A 17,883-nucleotide genomic window follows, 5' to 3' on the forward strand; every position below is an offset into this window, starting at 1 on the left:
CTTCCATGTTGATCAGGTGATGGTGATGCCAAGTCTCAAAGTGACAGACAATTTCAAGAAGAGGACGGAATGATACGGTGAATTTATGTGGTCCTTACAGACAACACAGGTTGGAATAAAGATTGAGACACCACGTGTTACTTTGTGTATCACAAAGTTAAGCATTTTGAATAAAGATTGAGCAACACTGCGATAGGAACGGGATGCCATACCCCATAGGAATCACGTGTTACTACCACTCAATCATCTCCCCCATAACCCCTTTAGCTAACTTGCAATTCCTTTGTACCCCACTAAAGATCATCAATTTGCATGAAATGGGTCCAACCTTTCCTTGCTTTGCTCATCATGTTTTTGCTATTGGGATATGCTTTCAAAGAGCATTATCTTGTCTCGTAGGGTTCATTTTTTTAAATGGTTGTAAAGCATGGTGGAAATTTTAGGTTTAGTTGTACAAGGTGGTAAGGGTATATTGGAATGTCTTGATTTTGTTAGAAGTAATAATACATAGATAATTGGGGAATCAAAGAAAATATGTGAAAGGGAGAACAATGAGGAAGGATTTTATTAGGGTTCAATTAGATTGCAATTGACTAGAATAATAATGAGAACAAAATAATAGAGTAAATGTATACCTATATGGAATCAAATATAAACAAAAAATTAGCAATATTTGGTGGACCAAAGTACATGCACAAAGCACAATGTAACTAACTTCACCTTATTCATGTAAGTGCAATTATTTTCAAACTATCGTTCGATAAAATAAGTTGTCGTACAAAATTAAATGAGACAAATGTTAGTTTAGAAAACATATTTAATATGTTTCTAAAAATTATTAGCTTAGAAATATATTTCTAAACTAACAATATTTTCTTTTGTAAAATATGTTTTCTAATCTAAAACATATTTAAAAAAAATTCAAAACTAAGAATTCTCATTCAATTAAACTGTTTTAAACAATATTTGACTTTTTTTTTTTTACCGAAGCAAGTTAACTATTATCATTAATCAACCAATGTTCAATACAAAAAAGATAAGAATAAAAAATACGGTGATTAGCCCAAGAAAATGTCGCCCTAGTTACTATAAGCAATCATGTTTGCTTGTCGCCTAACATTCTTCACTTTGAAGTTGGAATGTAAAGATAATTGATAAATAATACTAGAAACAATAGCATATAAATCTGAATCACCATGGCCTGAAGACGATAGAGCTTGCTCTAAAGTAGATGAGTCGGACTCGAACACAACTCGATCTCATCTGTTCGCATCAGCAAAGTGAAAAGCCTCGAGTAAGACTATTACCTCCCCCTCCAAAACAATATTTGACTTAAAATTCACTAATTAAAATATCAAGTTAAACTTCAAATGAAACAATCCCAACTTTCTTTTGGTAACCACACCATGCTATTTATTGGTATTGAAACTTGCATTCTATTCTTTGCTTCACTTTGACCAATTGGACTTTTTGAATCTCTACCATAACTTGGGCCTATTGGACCTTCTAGATATCAATTACTGGTACATTTGTGAGCTTAACAATCTCCCCTTATACCCACTAAATTAGACCTCATACCCCACAAGCCATATGAAGTATCACTTTTATCCTTACCAACTATAATAAATATTTATACTTATGAATTGAAACTCAAATTTTAAGATTTCCAAAACAAATTTTCTTGTTGAAGGAACTAAAATTTATGCGCACCAGTCTGCTTCTTCTTGAGACGCCTAAAAAAAATTAAAAAAAAATGTACTATAAATTCATCCGCTTCTTGAGAGTTGAGACTCCTCAATTTTTCTATGTTTCTTCATCCGTTCCATAATAAATGTCATATTCTCAAACAAAAAAAGTCCCCAAAAGATTGTCCCTGTAATTTAGCATTAATTTTCATTGTTTAAAAATCCAAAATTAAATTATTACCAAAATTTTCAAGCACAAAATATGCCCAAAAAATATGTACAAGAGTTACAACTTACAACTATATCAAATAAATGTAGCGCCATAAATGCTAACCAACGATGACATAAAACTACTCCTAATTCCAATTGAAATAACCCGACCAAAACAACAACAAAGAGAGATTTTTTTGAACAAATCAAAATGAGATACTAATATAAACAACGGTGATTCAACCCGCACAAGGCGTGCAAAGAGAAACCACCGAAAAATATAGCTTAGCACCACTTAAGCATCCCCATTAATCACACTCTCAATTAAGAGTCTTACTTTTGGATTTAAGCCACCACCATGATAATACCTAATCTCTTCAATCATCTTACAATCAATACTTTCCTTTATTGAAATAAGATAAGATATTATTACATTCTTTCCACATAGTCCAAACTCTAAACGCAAGCAAGCCACATAACATTCAACCCTATCATGACAAACCTAATTATTGGATAGTAGGTCACATAAATGTTGGAAGTTAGTTTCTTTTTTTGATGGAATATTGAACATTAGTTAAGGGGCTTTTTAAATAATTTGAATCTAGAACATTTGTTTAGTTGAAAGAGCCTCGTCTCATTCATCCACTTTTGAGTTTGAATTTGTTTCTTTGATATGTGTGATTTAGTTTCATTTTTTTTGTTTAAATGCAATTTTTGGTCTTTCTATTTTAAAAGTATGAAGTCTTGATCCTCCTACTTTAAAAGTCGTTTTTTTTTTTTTTTTTTTTTTTGGGGGGGGGGGGTCTTATTTTTTAAAAAAGAAAAAAATTGGTTTCTCATTTCATTTAGGATTCACTTTTGATGATGAGACATGTTTATTATGGTGTGATAACGTTTATTTTTTCACTCAATATCCATGTTAATAAAAATGACTCAAATGATATGAAGAGCAAACAATTTGAAAAATAAAATAAAATAAGGAGACCATAAACCGTTTTTTAAATTAAGGGGACCAAAACTTTGTTTTTTTTTCAAGTGCATCTAAGCTTTTTTTTTTATTACATAAAGTGAGTGAGTATAAGTATTAAAGGCTCATGCTCACATATGCTCTAAGACAAATTTTAAGAATTTCAAATAGAGCAACTATTTATTGAGATAAATAATTAAAATAAATAACAATACCCTTGCAAAGTTGTTGGAGGATATAGGTAGGATTTGATATTCCTTCAACAAAAAAAGAAAGGTACGATTTGATATAATAAATGAGAATTGAAAGTAAGATGGATTGTGATGCATTTATCGCTAAGTTGATAAAGAAGATACGAAGCAATATGTTGAAGAAAACGATGGATGTTAGTATTATTAACAATAATGTTAACTTGTGCCCTTAGGATACATGTTACTCCCTCCGTCCCTATATATAAGACCCTTTTGCCAAAATCACGGAAATTAAGATAGTGAATATTTGTATTAAAGTTGTTTGTAATCACTATTGTTTTTACAATTTTATCCTTTAAGAAAGAAGGTTAGTTTATGTTTTCAACATGTTATTTATTGTTGATTGAAGAAAAAGATGTATAATAAATAGGGGCATGTATGTAAAGAATTAATTAATGTAGTTGGAAATAACAAATGAGTCTTATAAAAATGGACAAAAAAAATTCTCAAAAGGGTCTTATAATTAGGGACGGAGGAAGTAAAAAATAAAAACATTTTCTAAAATTTTGTGCATCCAATTCATAAAAACATTAAACATTAAATTTAATTCACGCATTCCAATACATTATTTCTATTTTTAAGTCATTAAGGCACAAGTTAGCATTTATGACCTTAACTTGAAGGCGTGGGAGAGTGAGTGCGAAATAGAAGGGGGCTGAGCTTCTCTGCTACTACTGATGTACAGTTTCCGTGGTTGGATGTTTGGAAAGTCAGAGATTGATGAAATGACATTCATAAAGAAAATTGAAATCAATGCATAACAGACTTGATTTTGACGTTTCAGATTCTGTAAGTCAGAAGAAAGAATTCATGAACATAATAATATAAGGAATTAAAATAATCAGCATAGAAGCATGCAAAATATAAAATATTCTCTTTTCTTAATGCCAAAATGATTTTGTAGTTAGGGCTGAAAATACGATAGTCTAATTTAAACTTTATGATGCCTAAGTGGAAAAACCGATCATAAATTTCAAATTCCAAATCTAACAAATTGTTATTGTTTATTTTTGGACTTGAGCTTGTTTTCTTTGAAAGTTTAATAAATGCATCTTAAAATTTGTTTGGACATATATTTAGTAACATGCAAATTTTTGTAAATAATATTATAATTATAGAAACTCAATTGAATTGGTTTGGTGGTGTTAACTTAAAATCTTAAATGTACTCCTCCTCAAATATGTCTCAAAGAACTAGGGGTATCAAAGAGTAATAGATCCTCGAGCGATCATGATAATGGATAAAGAGTCATACAGTGCAAATGTTATGAACTTTACTATATTTTTTTTTCACTAGGAGGTTGTTAACTCAAATTATATATATCTTTGATTCAAGTGATTCGAGCTAACGAGTTAAATTATATTTTCTTGTTAAGTTTATAGTAAATAAAATGATTAGTGTCAAGCTCAAGTTGAAGTAAGTTCCACTCCTTTCAATTCATTTCTATAGCCGTACTGATCAAAATTGTCAATCATGAACATCCAACCTGCATATGAAATGATGAGTTCAGTCAACCTTGAGAAATAACATAGCATTAAAAACAAAAGTTCTTACCAATTTTTTGAAACAACCTGCAAAAGTGCCAACTTCAATTTAGTGCTTTCATGGAGATTCCAACAAAGAGAGGGGATCCATGATGGCAAAATGTGGTCCAAAAATTCCTTTTTGAAAAGGCCTTTGTTGATTTATGAGTTGGAGTTTTTTTATTTTTATTTTATATATATATATATATATATATATATATATATATATATATATATATATATATATTACGAGTCTGCTTTATAAAGGACAAATCTTCCTATAGATGTATATTTTTTTTTAAAACCAAAAAAAGTCATTTTTTTACTCCCTTTTGTACTACAAATAAACCTGGTGTTGAATATAAGATGTAAACAATAAAAGAAAAGAAATATCTACAATAAAATTTTGGGTAATAATTCTTTAAGCTACCTTTGCTCCTCTTAAATTTTCTAAGATCATACTAATACGTGCCCTAAGAGCAAATTTAGTGCATGATATATTATGGCCAATTTTTTTTTTATAGATCATAAGAACCTATAGAAAACTTGCATTGTGGTAAACATGACATGACAAAGGGTAAACAAAAACTTAGTGTGCATCAAATATAGAATCAGCCTAAAAAAAACTCAAGCATTGAAATCATTGATAAAAAAATCACAAGCATTAAATTTATTATATTATATCATTAATTTAATATTATTTTAACCCATTTGGGATGGTCTGGTGGTACTGGCTTGAGACATGTGAGTGTGCTCCTCATCGAAGTCTCAAATTCAATTCTTCTAGTACCAATTTAGGTGGGCTAATTTATCTTCTTCAAAAAAAATATATACGTAAAAAAATTGTAAATAATAGGAGTACTAAATATATAAAACTAAAAAGATACAAAATACACATTAATAATACATAAAACTATCCTCGTGAGCTTAACTCATTTGGTAAGGATATGACATAAGCAGGGACCGTGGTTCGAACCACGGACACCCCACTTCTCCACATTATAATTAATGTGTGAGCTCTAGCCACTAGACTAGTTGACAAAAAAAAAACATAAAAACTACAAGTAGCCTAGTGGCTAGAGCTCACACATTATAATGTGGGGCGGTTCGAACCGCAACCCCTGCATATGCAATATCTCTACCAACTGAGCTAAGCTCACGAGCATAATTTTTATGTATTATTAATGTGTATTTTGTATCTTTTTTAATTTTATATATTTATTACTCCTATTATTTACAATTTGTTTTGGTAAAATTTATTGAAATATTTTTTACAACTTTAATACTTGATATTTTTATGCATTTTATCAAAAAAGTTAAATTAATATTAATTTTGAATCAAAACTAATTACAAATAAAAAAAATAATAATTGAGTTCTCTATAAAAAAAATCATATTAAGAACTATTTCTATCAACTATGGATTTATTAAACCCTATATGGCAATTTGACCGTACAAAAAATAACTTAGTTTACTCACTTTAATTCACCCCATTAAAGATGGTCTAAGAACACATATTAAAGATTTTATAAATAATATAAGTACTTATTGAGAAAAGGTGAAGTAGTTTTTAAACTTTTAAAAAATAAATTAGCACAATTTCCAAAAAATTATTTATGTCTTTAATACCTTATCATGTCCTAAAAACATATCTTAGCATTTCACATTGTAAGGGAAACAAACTTCTAGTACTAATTACTTTATGGAAGAAATACCAAAAAACATGAAAACCAATGGAATCATTAATTAATGTAACTTTTTGAATATTTTTACAATTATACCTCATAAAAAGTTGTGAATCATTAAATACACTTGTTAATATTATAAAGACAACATTAAATAAGAGGTAAAAAAATCTTTTAAACAATAAATATATCTTAAAAGTATTGACATTTTCTTATAAATAAAACCACAATTTTAAAAAAAAAAATCTTATATACAGGACTGAAGGAGGTAACATCTTTGAATATAAAATACATATAATAAACATATGGTTAGAACCTTTGTAAGGGAAACTTCTAGTATTAGAACCTTTGTTTTATACTGATAAAAAATTTTATAGGGTCCTTAACCGGTGCTTCCGGGGTATTGGTTAAACATACCATAAAAGGGAATTATTATCATAAAAGGAAACTGTTTTTGACTTTATTATCAATTAATTACATTATTTCAATGCATTAACTATTATATAATTTCCTTTTTCACATCCTTAACCAGTGCTCCGGGGGCACCGGTTAGCATTTCCCTTTTTTATATATCACGGCTAGTTTGGTGACCAAAACGAGAGAGATAAGATCAAATAAGCTATATACTAAAAAATTGCCATCAAAATGAAACCAAAATTGCCATCAAAATAACCTATATTATTTCAGGTCTCAATACAACGTTTGACGAGTCATCAAAATATCTCCAATCCATTACAAAAAAAGGCAATAAAACCAAAATATATAGTAAAAAATTTGAGGAAAATTATACAATAACTAATACATTAAACTTAACTTTAAAAGATGAATTCAATATTAAATTCAAAATTTTATAAATCATAAATTTTGCTATCATGTATTGATTTTAAAAAAAATTAAAACAAAATATTGATTAAAAATCATAAATAAAATTTCGCCCGATAATGAAAATAAAAGTATCCAAAAATTATTAAATGCATTCTAAAGTGGAATAAACTATATAAAAACAACAATAATGTTTAATCTTCATAATGCTTATCATAATCTTCAAAAGTAGAGTTTTCTTCTCATAAGCTCGTACAGAATCATCAGAAAGTACGATTTATTAAATGTGTTGTCAATCTTGAATATATAGTGTGTACTCGTTAGATAGTTATCTGGTTTATTTATTGCATTTTATTTAGGTTGGCTATATGATGTTTGTTGTTTATTTATTATTTTATAACCGAATGGAGTTTTACTTATACTTCTTTGATAAAAAAAATGTTCTTATATAGAAGAGGAAAAAAAAAAGACAAACCCTTCATAACAGTGGATGATTAACATAATACACTAGCCAAATTTGGTTATCATCATCTATATATTAAAGATAGAAATTGATAAGGATGACAAGGGAAAGTAGCATTCTTGCTTCATATTAAGTAAAGCATTCATTAAACAAGTAGTAAGCAGTGACAAACTGCTCTAACAAAGAAAAACACAAATAAAAAGAGTCAATTAATTGTCCTTAAAACTTATGAAAAGTCAGGACAATATTAACATGACACACTTAATTGAAATTGATGCAATCCTAGTTAACATAATATGAACAACATAGCTTTCATTTGTTCATTAGCGCAGACCTAGACATCAAACGCTTCTCAGAGACCTGAAAATAATAAAAATAATCAAATTATTATCATCTCATTAGATTAAGATGTAAAATATAAATGATGGAAAAATAATACTTACATTCTCTATCTTAGCTTGATTGTTGCTCTCCAACATCAGCCCAAAATGAATATGAGGAAAATGCGCCCACTAAAAAAATTAAGGAAATAATTTCAGTTAATAAATTAATATATATATATATATATATATATATATATATATATATATATTGGATAAAGTAATTGATTAGTTGAATGAATTTAATTTGAATTTTACGCACGTTCTTTGCAGCTGTACTAAAAGCTTCTCTGTGACTAATATCAGGATTATTAGCCTTGATCCTCTGAATCTCTTCCCTGTATAAATACAGATTATTAAGATCATGCTTTCTCCTTAATTTTATGTTGTCAATTAAATCAACTATATATACAAGTAATAAAATTAAGTATAATGTTTTAGTATTTACTTGATGAACTGATTATAAGCAGAAGGGACACGTTGCCTCTTCTCGGGAGCTGGAAATAGAAAATAACAACTCATGAGATCATTAATACAATATATATATAGTAGTATTTCTATGTTCATTAAGGACAATTCTTAATTTAGAAAAAAGAAAGAAAGAAAAACTACGTGGCTATGATATACTATGTGGCTTTGATGAGTTTGATTAAGTACTTAATCATCATCTAATAATCTAGTACCATTAGTTATTTTATATTTAAATAGATAGGAAAAAAAGGAAAGAAGAGAGTTATTAATTTATATAGTAAACTCACGGCGGTTAACAACCCTTTCCTCAGTAACATGGGTGGTTGGTGCAGAACGCATTGCAATCCTATCGTTGCATTTGGGAGTGGAGCTAGTTCGAATCCTATACTCTGGATTCATGCAGTGGCTAGGTGCCTGAAGAAAATCAATGAAACAATAAAGTAAATTAGTACCACCAAGGAAGAAGCATCAACACAATATATATACAAACAAACAGTTCTTTCTTGTTAAGTTAGAAATACTAGGATGAGCTAGTTTCTTCAACTTAGCTTTATTCATCAATGCTTTGTACAGAGATAGAAATGAAATGAAAGCAGCTTTAAAATCACTGAGCATAGTATGACATGAATACAACAACTAATAATCTGAATTCAAGTACATAAAACCTAGCCCAATTGACAGTTGTTGGTATGAATGAAGAGCTTAGGGATCTACACCAGAGATATATAATAAACAAAAAATTATTTTTTAAATTCATTTAATAAATTATGTATCTAGCCTTTAATATACAAAATATATAAGTTATTCAATGAATATAATAAATAATTTTTTCTAAAACTAATTAATTAATATAATCTCTCAACTCGCTAACTAGGTCTAGGGGGTGTTTGGCTGGATGAGGACATGTTGAAAAGAAATCATTAAACCTAGATATATGAACTTTTCTTACACATCAAATCAAATCAAATCAGTTCTGAAGGTAATACCCAAAGCAAAGTTAAAAGTCTTTATAAGCAAAACATTTTCAGTATGGTTTGGCTTGGTGGGTTAGGACAGTTTCTGACGAGTCTATGAAAAAGGAAAATAGGTTTGTGTTTTTATGGCGGCTTACTTACAGGCGGTGTATGCAGCTACTGCCTAACTAGCTAGGGCTAGCTCATCAGGTAGAAATGAAATGACAGACAAAAATGCTTTGAAGTTCAAAATCCTAACTAACTAGCTTGTGTAGCTCCCCAAAGCCAAACCAAGATACTTCGATTTTCTCAAAAAAGAATAATTTTCCAGAAACCCTAGCTAGGTTAGGATCCAGAAATCAAAGAAGCCTAGCTAGGATAGATCTATTTTATTTACAAAAAGTTATTAGTATTAATATGTGTGTTTAATTAGTTCATGTATATATAACTGTAATTCACCTGAACATCTTGCCATGACAGTGACTGAAACGCGGCGGCCATGTTTACTGACCATAGATTTGTGCAGTGACCACATCGAACGGTCACTATGTCAAACAAGCTACTGCATGGAACACTCACCTGCATCAAGTCAAATCAACCTTTGATTAATTACTAACTAGCTTCATTAATTATTTCCCAATATTTCAAATTCAATTACATACATGCATACTCTAGACACACACAAAAAATAAAATAAAAAAAATCAAGGGTTTCTCACTTAAAACAAGTACACAAATATTTGAAACCCATAAAAAACATCACATTTCACACTTGTTATGGGACCTGATCTTGAAAAATGAAAAATGATAATAAGAATTTAAGAAATGAGGATTTCTTTTTAGAAAAAAGGTGCTATGATGAAGGGTTTTATTATTCCTTGTATGTTTAAGTTTAAACAAGAGATAATTAATTAGGTCATATAGTAGCCAAGAGGTAGAAAATAAAGGGTATAGAGAAGAAGAGAGGAGTTGTCATATCAACAGTGTTTTAATTTTATCATTTAGTGATTTGTTTTTGGCGTTATGAAGAAGACATCTCCATTATGTTTATCATCAAAACTAGCAAGCTCAGTGGCAAGTACAATCAGCCACACCTTCACTTTGTCCTCCCTTTCTCTATATGCCTTGTTTAGCTTGAAAGAAAGAGAAAGAGAAAGGGTAAAAACCATGTGAGTGTGTGTTTGATAACCTTGATGAGAGGGTATGACTTTTTCTTTGACTGTAAAAGAAAAGTCCAGGGAGATTGAGACTTGACTCTAAGAAAAAAACTAACAAGCCCAGAAAGAGAGAATTAAAATATATATATATATATATATATATATATATATATATATATATATATATATATATATATATATATTAGTATTTAGTAATACATCAAAAGTACAAACACATACACACACAAACACAACATGCTTTCCTTTTCAGGATCTGAATGAATTCCTTTATACTTGGATATGTACACAACATATACAAAACATATGCGTGCGTTTGTGCATACCTTCTTGCAATTAAAATAAAAAGAAGATAAATTTATAAGATATATATGTAGCATGCAAGAGGTGAAAAATCAGATCCAAGTAAACTATAAGGAGTTTTTGAAATGAAAGATATATATATATATATATATACCGCAAGAACAATATTGCAAAAGTTGCAAGGGATGTAGCAAAGTTGCTCTGCAGCTGCAGGTGCAACATCGATGCTGCAGCTAGACATGTCTCTACAAGGAAGATTCTTTTACAAAAACAAAGATGTAAGAGAGACGAAGAAGAAGGAGATGAAGATAGATAGATAAGATAATTAAATATCTTGCAAGGGATACCAAAGTTGAAGAGAAAGGTCTCTCTCTCTCTCTTTATTTCCAAACCTCTACTTGGTTTGTGTATATTTATAAGCTAGGTTGGATATGAGAACAGTAAATAAAAGCTGAGGGAAGGGTGGATAGTAATATATATAGAGAATTACGGTAGAAAGAGCTTGATGAAGGGGTTTGTTTGGAACCCAAAGGATGAGTTATATTAGAAAGAGAGAAGGAGAAAATAAATAGGGTAAGGCAATGTGATATAAAAAAGTGTCCACGGCAGTGAGGGAATGCTGGGACCGGAATGGAAATTAAAGTTGGTTTTTTAGTTCATATTGGAAAACCAGATTTCAGTGGACAATAATTACTTTCATTTTAATTCCATCACTTTTTTAAAAAATAATTTAAATCAGTATCATATGTGCGCAACGGTTAAGAATAATATCATGAGTACGATAAGATTACAATTAGAAAAATTTTATGGTGAAATCATGAAAATGATTTTTTTGGTTAAGTTAACCATATGGTCAATTATTGATCGTATTTAATCCATTACACGTCAAATTATATGGTGTTTTGCAGATTTACCCATGATGTGTGTCATTAGATTTTTACTTATTGCAATTGCGCACCTGATTAAATCGAAATTAAACATTTTTATTAGTATTTTATTTTGGAAGACAATGAAAATCCTAAATCAGGGCGAACTCCATGAAAATCCCTAATCTTAAATGAATAAGAAGATGAATTGAGGTTGAAATTTGAGGAAGATGAATTGAGGTCGAAAAATCACTAACAAAGTTCAGTACCTTAAATGAAAATCAAGAACACCGTTATTTGAGATTGGAAGATGAATATAGGTTGGTGATTTTTCGTTCCGCATATGAATTGGAAGATATGAAGAACACGAATGAAAACGAACACGAACGAAATTGAATTTTCACTTTTGTTTGAATTCATGTTTGTATGAAGAAGGACGAGGAAGATGGAGACGAGGAAAGAGGAAAGTGAAATTGTAATTTAAAAATGATTAAAGAGTTTCTACATAATTAATTAATAAAATAAGTTAATAAATCAAAAGTAATTAATGCTTTCTATGAGGACCGATTTGTAATAAGGAAAAGTTTAGACTTAAAATGGTTTATCAGCAGTACACTAACTGACATGGCATCAACAGTTATCAAATTGACTAAAGAAAATAAATGTTTCAAAAAACTCAGTTTTTTGACTGCATCGTAGAAGTGCCCTTACAATTAATGTCAACAAAATCTTCCATAAAACATGTTAATTGAGGATGCATTCCGAAGGTTAGCTAGATTCGACCATATCTAAAGTTAGATGAATGCTAACAACACTCTCTTTTGAGCATTAATTCTCTCTAGCACTCACTCTTTTATTGGATGAAATTCATGTAGAACCTACACTTTGAAAATGAAACTTATATAAAGTGGTGGGACATATATTGATTTCATCCAATAAAAGAGTGAATGCTAGAGAGAGTGTTCAAAAGAGAGTGTTGATAGCATTCCTTCTAAAGTTAAATATAGTAAGATCTTAATTATCTAAGTCAAACATTATTATAGATTTGAGCACCTAAATCTGTACTATTTTTAATTTATTTGTAATAATATTATCCTTGTTCTTAAATATCTTACCTTGACAGAATCCCAAATTATCCGAACCTATTTTCTTTGAGAATCAAGTAAACACAAAAAATATAGAATCTTCTTAAGATATTTTCTTCCGCCTTTTTACATGACCATGTTCCAAAAATTTAAATGCATTAATTATTTTTACTTCATTAATGAATCAAAAAAATAGTAAACATGCTAATTTTTTTTACAAAGATGCCCATAATTATTTTTACATTTTTTCTGCAAACAACAATACTATAATGATCACATTAACTGATTCTATCTCTTGAAGGATAAACTTTTAAAAATAATATTAATTCTCGACAAATTTAATATCACTATTAACCTTTTTAATTTATAAAAAAAAAAAAATTAACTACTGTAATTTCGACAACAAGATTGTATATTTACTATTTAGGACGAAGTAGCATATCCATTAAAAGAAACTACCATCACATTTTTTTAAACAATACTTGTTGTTTCAACTTTTATTGTTATGGGGTTCATTTTTTACCGAAAATTATGGTACCGTTATTTTTTAAATGTCCATACACGATACAGACCCTATAAATTTACACTAAATTTTAACTTTCAAAATTGTTTCCTTCAAAAAAAAAAAAACTTTCAAAATTGTTATGAGTAAAATTTTCAAACAATTGTTCAATTAAGTTCAATTTTTTGAAAAAAGCAAGGGTTCATCTTTAAACCATTTTTTAGAGATCCATATATATTAGATAACCATTTTAAGATAAAAGTTAACTCAAAAGAAGTCGTATATCTCATTTTTTTTGTCTTAATCCTTTAAAGAAGGTGGCGTATAAATAGTTATGCTGTAAATTGAATTGCTGAAATGTGGCTTGTTAATGTCATCTTTAAACTTCCTTCAAAAATGGTCACCTTTAAACTTGATATCGGTGCTAAATGAGTGATTGATAATAAACTTTTTTGAACAAGCTAAAATGAATAATTTCAATAAACTTATTCCCGAATTATCTTATTTTGGTTTAATTGTTAGACAATTCATTATTTATCTTTTTTTTTTTTTTATGGTCTGAACTCGTTGAGTTCTCTACAAGACAAGTCAATGTAGTTTTTTATGAGTTAGCCAGGGCAACTAGCTTCAATATTCATGGCTTGTTTGAGTTGATGTCCAATTGAGTTGTGCAAGCTATTTATAACGATATGTGATACGTTTGTTTACTTAAAAAAACTAATTATTGAATTTGCTAAAAAAATTATTGAGTTGGAATATTTTCGTGTGTCAAAATTTAATGGGAAATCCTTACTAGGCATGGCAACAAAACTCATACTCGCGGTTATCCGTCCAAACCAAACTCAATTTGATTGGATTTGGATATGGGTATGGATTTTTTCCGATTTTAAAACACGGGTATGGGACGGGTAACGGGTATATAGGTTCCCACCCTGAACCCATACCCATACCTGTCCCAAATGTAAAAAATTATTTTATGTTGATATGTCATGTTATTTTGTTTGATAATTGTCATGTTAATAAAAACTATCATTGATATTTAAAGGATCAACTAAATCATTTCATTTATCAAATGTTAAAGTGAGCATATTGCTGGATAATGTTTTACAACGTTGCTCTTGAGGATGCAAAAAAACTTCTATTTTTTATTAAAAAAAATTATTCGATACGGGAATGGGGATGGGTGGGAATACCCAAATCCGTCGGGGACGGGGATGAGATTCAATTTCTCATCCCCGTTTGATATGGATAGGGTAACGGATAAATATATGAGAATCGGATATGGGGACGGGGAAGGTAAACCCCCCCCCCCCCATTGCCATGCCTAATCCTACCATTATATGAAGGTTATTCTTCAAAGTTCACTCCAATTGTTTAGGTTTTGGTCACACTTTTTTTTACGAATGTACCCTTATCAACTCAATTTTTTACGATTTAAATACACACTATAATTATAGAGAACTCAAAAACTAACTTTATATATATATATATATATATATATATATATATATATATATATATTTCTGCTAGTCTGAACATAAATAAAACGTCACCATGAAGATAATTTAGTTGGTATGGACATTGTATTATATATACCGAACTCGATTTAAATTTAAATTCTCTATTTATTTGTCTTAAGGATGAATTTATGGTCATTAGACTACTTAACGATAATTTACAATATAGAAAGGTTAAGTAATTCAACTGATTTAAACTAATATATATAAGCAATTGAATGTTCTAGATTCAAATTCCAACAAACAATGAAGAAAAATTAATCTACCAACTAATTTTGCGAGAAGATGCATAAATACTCCATATATGAAGTTTTTTTTAATAATACAATAATATATGGAGTAATTACTAATTTTCTGAAAAGATACAAAAATAATTAAAATTTATAAAAGCAATTCTATATATGAAGCTTTTTTAAATGCATATATCAAGTTAAAAACATGTACGAAAATCAAATCATCCAGCTCAAAAAGAATTGTTTGCTCCACTTAAAAGATGAATTGTTTTAAAGAATTTAAAATTCTATTGATGAACTCAATGACGACAGAACTCCACAGTGACCAGGGGTGAAATCAGTATTAGGAAATAAGTACGATTTATTTATTAACATCTATTCTACGGAATGAAGGTGATCACTTCCATCCTCAGACAAACCTGCAACTCCCACAGCGGACTAGGGGGGCGATAATTTATAACTGTCCAGATTCAATAACGGTTGTTTAACTTTTCAAGGCAAAATAATACTTCATTCTTTATACTATCTTGCTGTTGTTTTATGATAAATGATATTTGAACATTCATTTATTGACAATTTTTGCAACAACTTTCTCTCTCATACTCGTATTATTTATTTGTCATCAAATTGATTGTTCAAATAACACTCCTCTTATTCTATATATTATCTTCATTTTAATTTTTTTTTGACCAGATCTTCATTCTTATATATAGAACATTAATTCTTGAGTTTTTTTTTTTTTCCTTTATCCATTTTATAAGACTTTTATCATATTTTTAATTGTATTCGATATTTCTTTACCAACATGCATGTCCTAGTTATGTTAATAAATGTTATAATGTAAACATTAAATCTTCTCTCACCTTGAAAAATAAACTTTTAAAATCAAAAGATAGATTGAATTTTAGGTGAAGAGATCAAACAGTCGATTGAAGGTTAGGAGGATGTTAGGACAACGAACGAAGGAAATTGATTTTTTTCTCAAGACCATTAACAAAGTACGTGGGTCGTAAACACCACGAAATGAGTCAAAACTAAGTACTAAGTGAAATTGAACAATGATGCACAAAACTCATGTTCCATGTTGGTAGCATCATTAACCGCAAAGAGAATGAGAGAGAACACATGTTTATAGTGGAGTTGTGCACCAAAGACTATGTCAACGTATCATATTGTAAACGACGAGACTCAAAGCCGGACATAGGACGTCACAACCCCTTCATCAAGGAAAACTTAGACATTACCCCGCAAAATTAGCCGAGTAGAGACTGGAAACTGTAGGCAACATCGTTTCGCTAAAAGAGATAATTTTTGCATATAAATACTCAGTTTGTACACTATAATTAGACATAATCAATCAAATGCAGAGCTTATTTTGATGTTTTTAACTCTTTATCAGTCTGCATTCATCTATCTTTTTATGCTTTTTTTAGTGTAGCTCAAAAACACAAAAACAATTGTACCTAACGTTCTACATAGTTAGGGAACCCACAACCGAGAAACAACGTTATCACTTGAATACAATCACAGTTTAGGACATAAGACGAACCTTAACCAAATTCTTGCTCCATCGATAAATTTTAGTGTAGCTCAAAAACACAAAAACAATTGTACCTAACGTTCTACATAGTTAGGGAACCCACAACCGAGAAACAACGTTATCACTTGAATACAATCACAGTTTAGGACATAAGACGAACCTTAACTAAATTCTTGCTCCATCGATAAATTTGACACATCTAATGGAACGGAAATGCACTCTTTACCACGTAAAAAATTAAGTTCCCCGAGGACATTGGTTAGAAATTCACATTAGCTCAAAATAAATTTTAAAATAACATAAATACATAATGGTCAAATTTTTTGTAAGTATATTTTATTTGATCTTAATATGTTGGCTATCATAGAATAACATAAATACATAATTGCTATTATTACTTCTTATATTTCTAAATTTTTAATAAATATAGATTTAATGCCTAGTTATAGCTAAAATTCTTCAAATTACATAGTTTATTTTCTCTGTTATATTAGTAACATATAATCATGAGGTTTGAACTATTAAATTGTTTTTAAGCAAAACTTAGAGTGAAAACACATCACGCAGAAGTGAAATCACAACTATTAAATTGTTTTTAAGCAAAAATTGTTATTTTAGAAGAATCAATATTAATTGTAGAAATGTAAAATTAATTTTGATATGATTTGATACTCTCGAGCATAATTAATTTTGACTTTGAAATTCTAGAGTAGAACAATTTTTTTACTAGACTTTATTCATCTTTTGATTGAGCTTCATATTACTAGGGAAATTATAATTTTTTTTTTACTGTAAAACCAAAGATACACTAAGATGTCTACTACCCAGTTGGTAAAATAATCGATTTAAAATTATTGTAGAAGACAAAAGAGAATAATACATATATAGAAAAATATGAAGTATTGTGAATGAAATATAATAAAGATATACATAACCGAAGAAAATGAGAAAAGCACTACATTATTGGGATTTCTTTTTTGTCGACTTAGCCACGTAGGTACTGTTACATTGCCCATCTAGCTTTAGTCCCTTTCAATGTCTGGTGTATTAAATTCTACATAACTCTCTTTGCTCATCACCCTCCTTTTGGTTTTATTGATAGTTGCTATCCATGTCTTTTTATTATTGTTTTAACTTAATACATTCATTGGTCCCTTAACTTATTTTAATTTCTCAGTTTAATCCCTTAACTATTAAATGTTTTAATTTGGTCTTTATCTTTGTTTTCGTCATCGATTTGGTCCAATTTTATT

At 29.2% G+C, this 17,883-nt stretch overlaps 1 protein-coding gene across 1 annotated transcript; it reads right to left on the reverse strand.

The window, feature by feature from the left end:
* Positions 1-7,694: 7,694 nt before the first annotated feature.
* LOC11439230 (axial regulator YABBY 5) lies at positions 7,695-11,479 on the reverse strand. The gene is made up of 7 exons (XM_003609305.4): positions 11,042-11,479; positions 9,870-9,989; positions 8,745-8,871; positions 8,435-8,483; positions 8,249-8,324; positions 8,050-8,118; positions 7,695-7,966 (listed from the first exon to the last, which is right to left on the reverse strand). Exons 1-7 carry the CDS (start codon positions 11,126-11,128, stop codon positions 7,919-7,921), a joined length of 576 nt encoding a protein of 191 aa, XP_003609353.2. The 5' UTR covers positions 11,129-11,479; the 3' UTR covers positions 7,695-7,918.
* Between the last annotated feature and the right edge of the window lie 6,404 nt (positions 11,480-17,883).

The sequence above is a fragment of the Medicago truncatula genome, chromosome 4 (genome assembly GCF_003473485.1).
Source record: "Medicago truncatula cultivar Jemalong A17 chromosome 4, MtrunA17r5.0-ANR, whole genome shotgun sequence".
NCBI lineage: Eukaryota > Viridiplantae > Streptophyta > Magnoliopsida > Fabales > Fabaceae > Medicago > Medicago truncatula.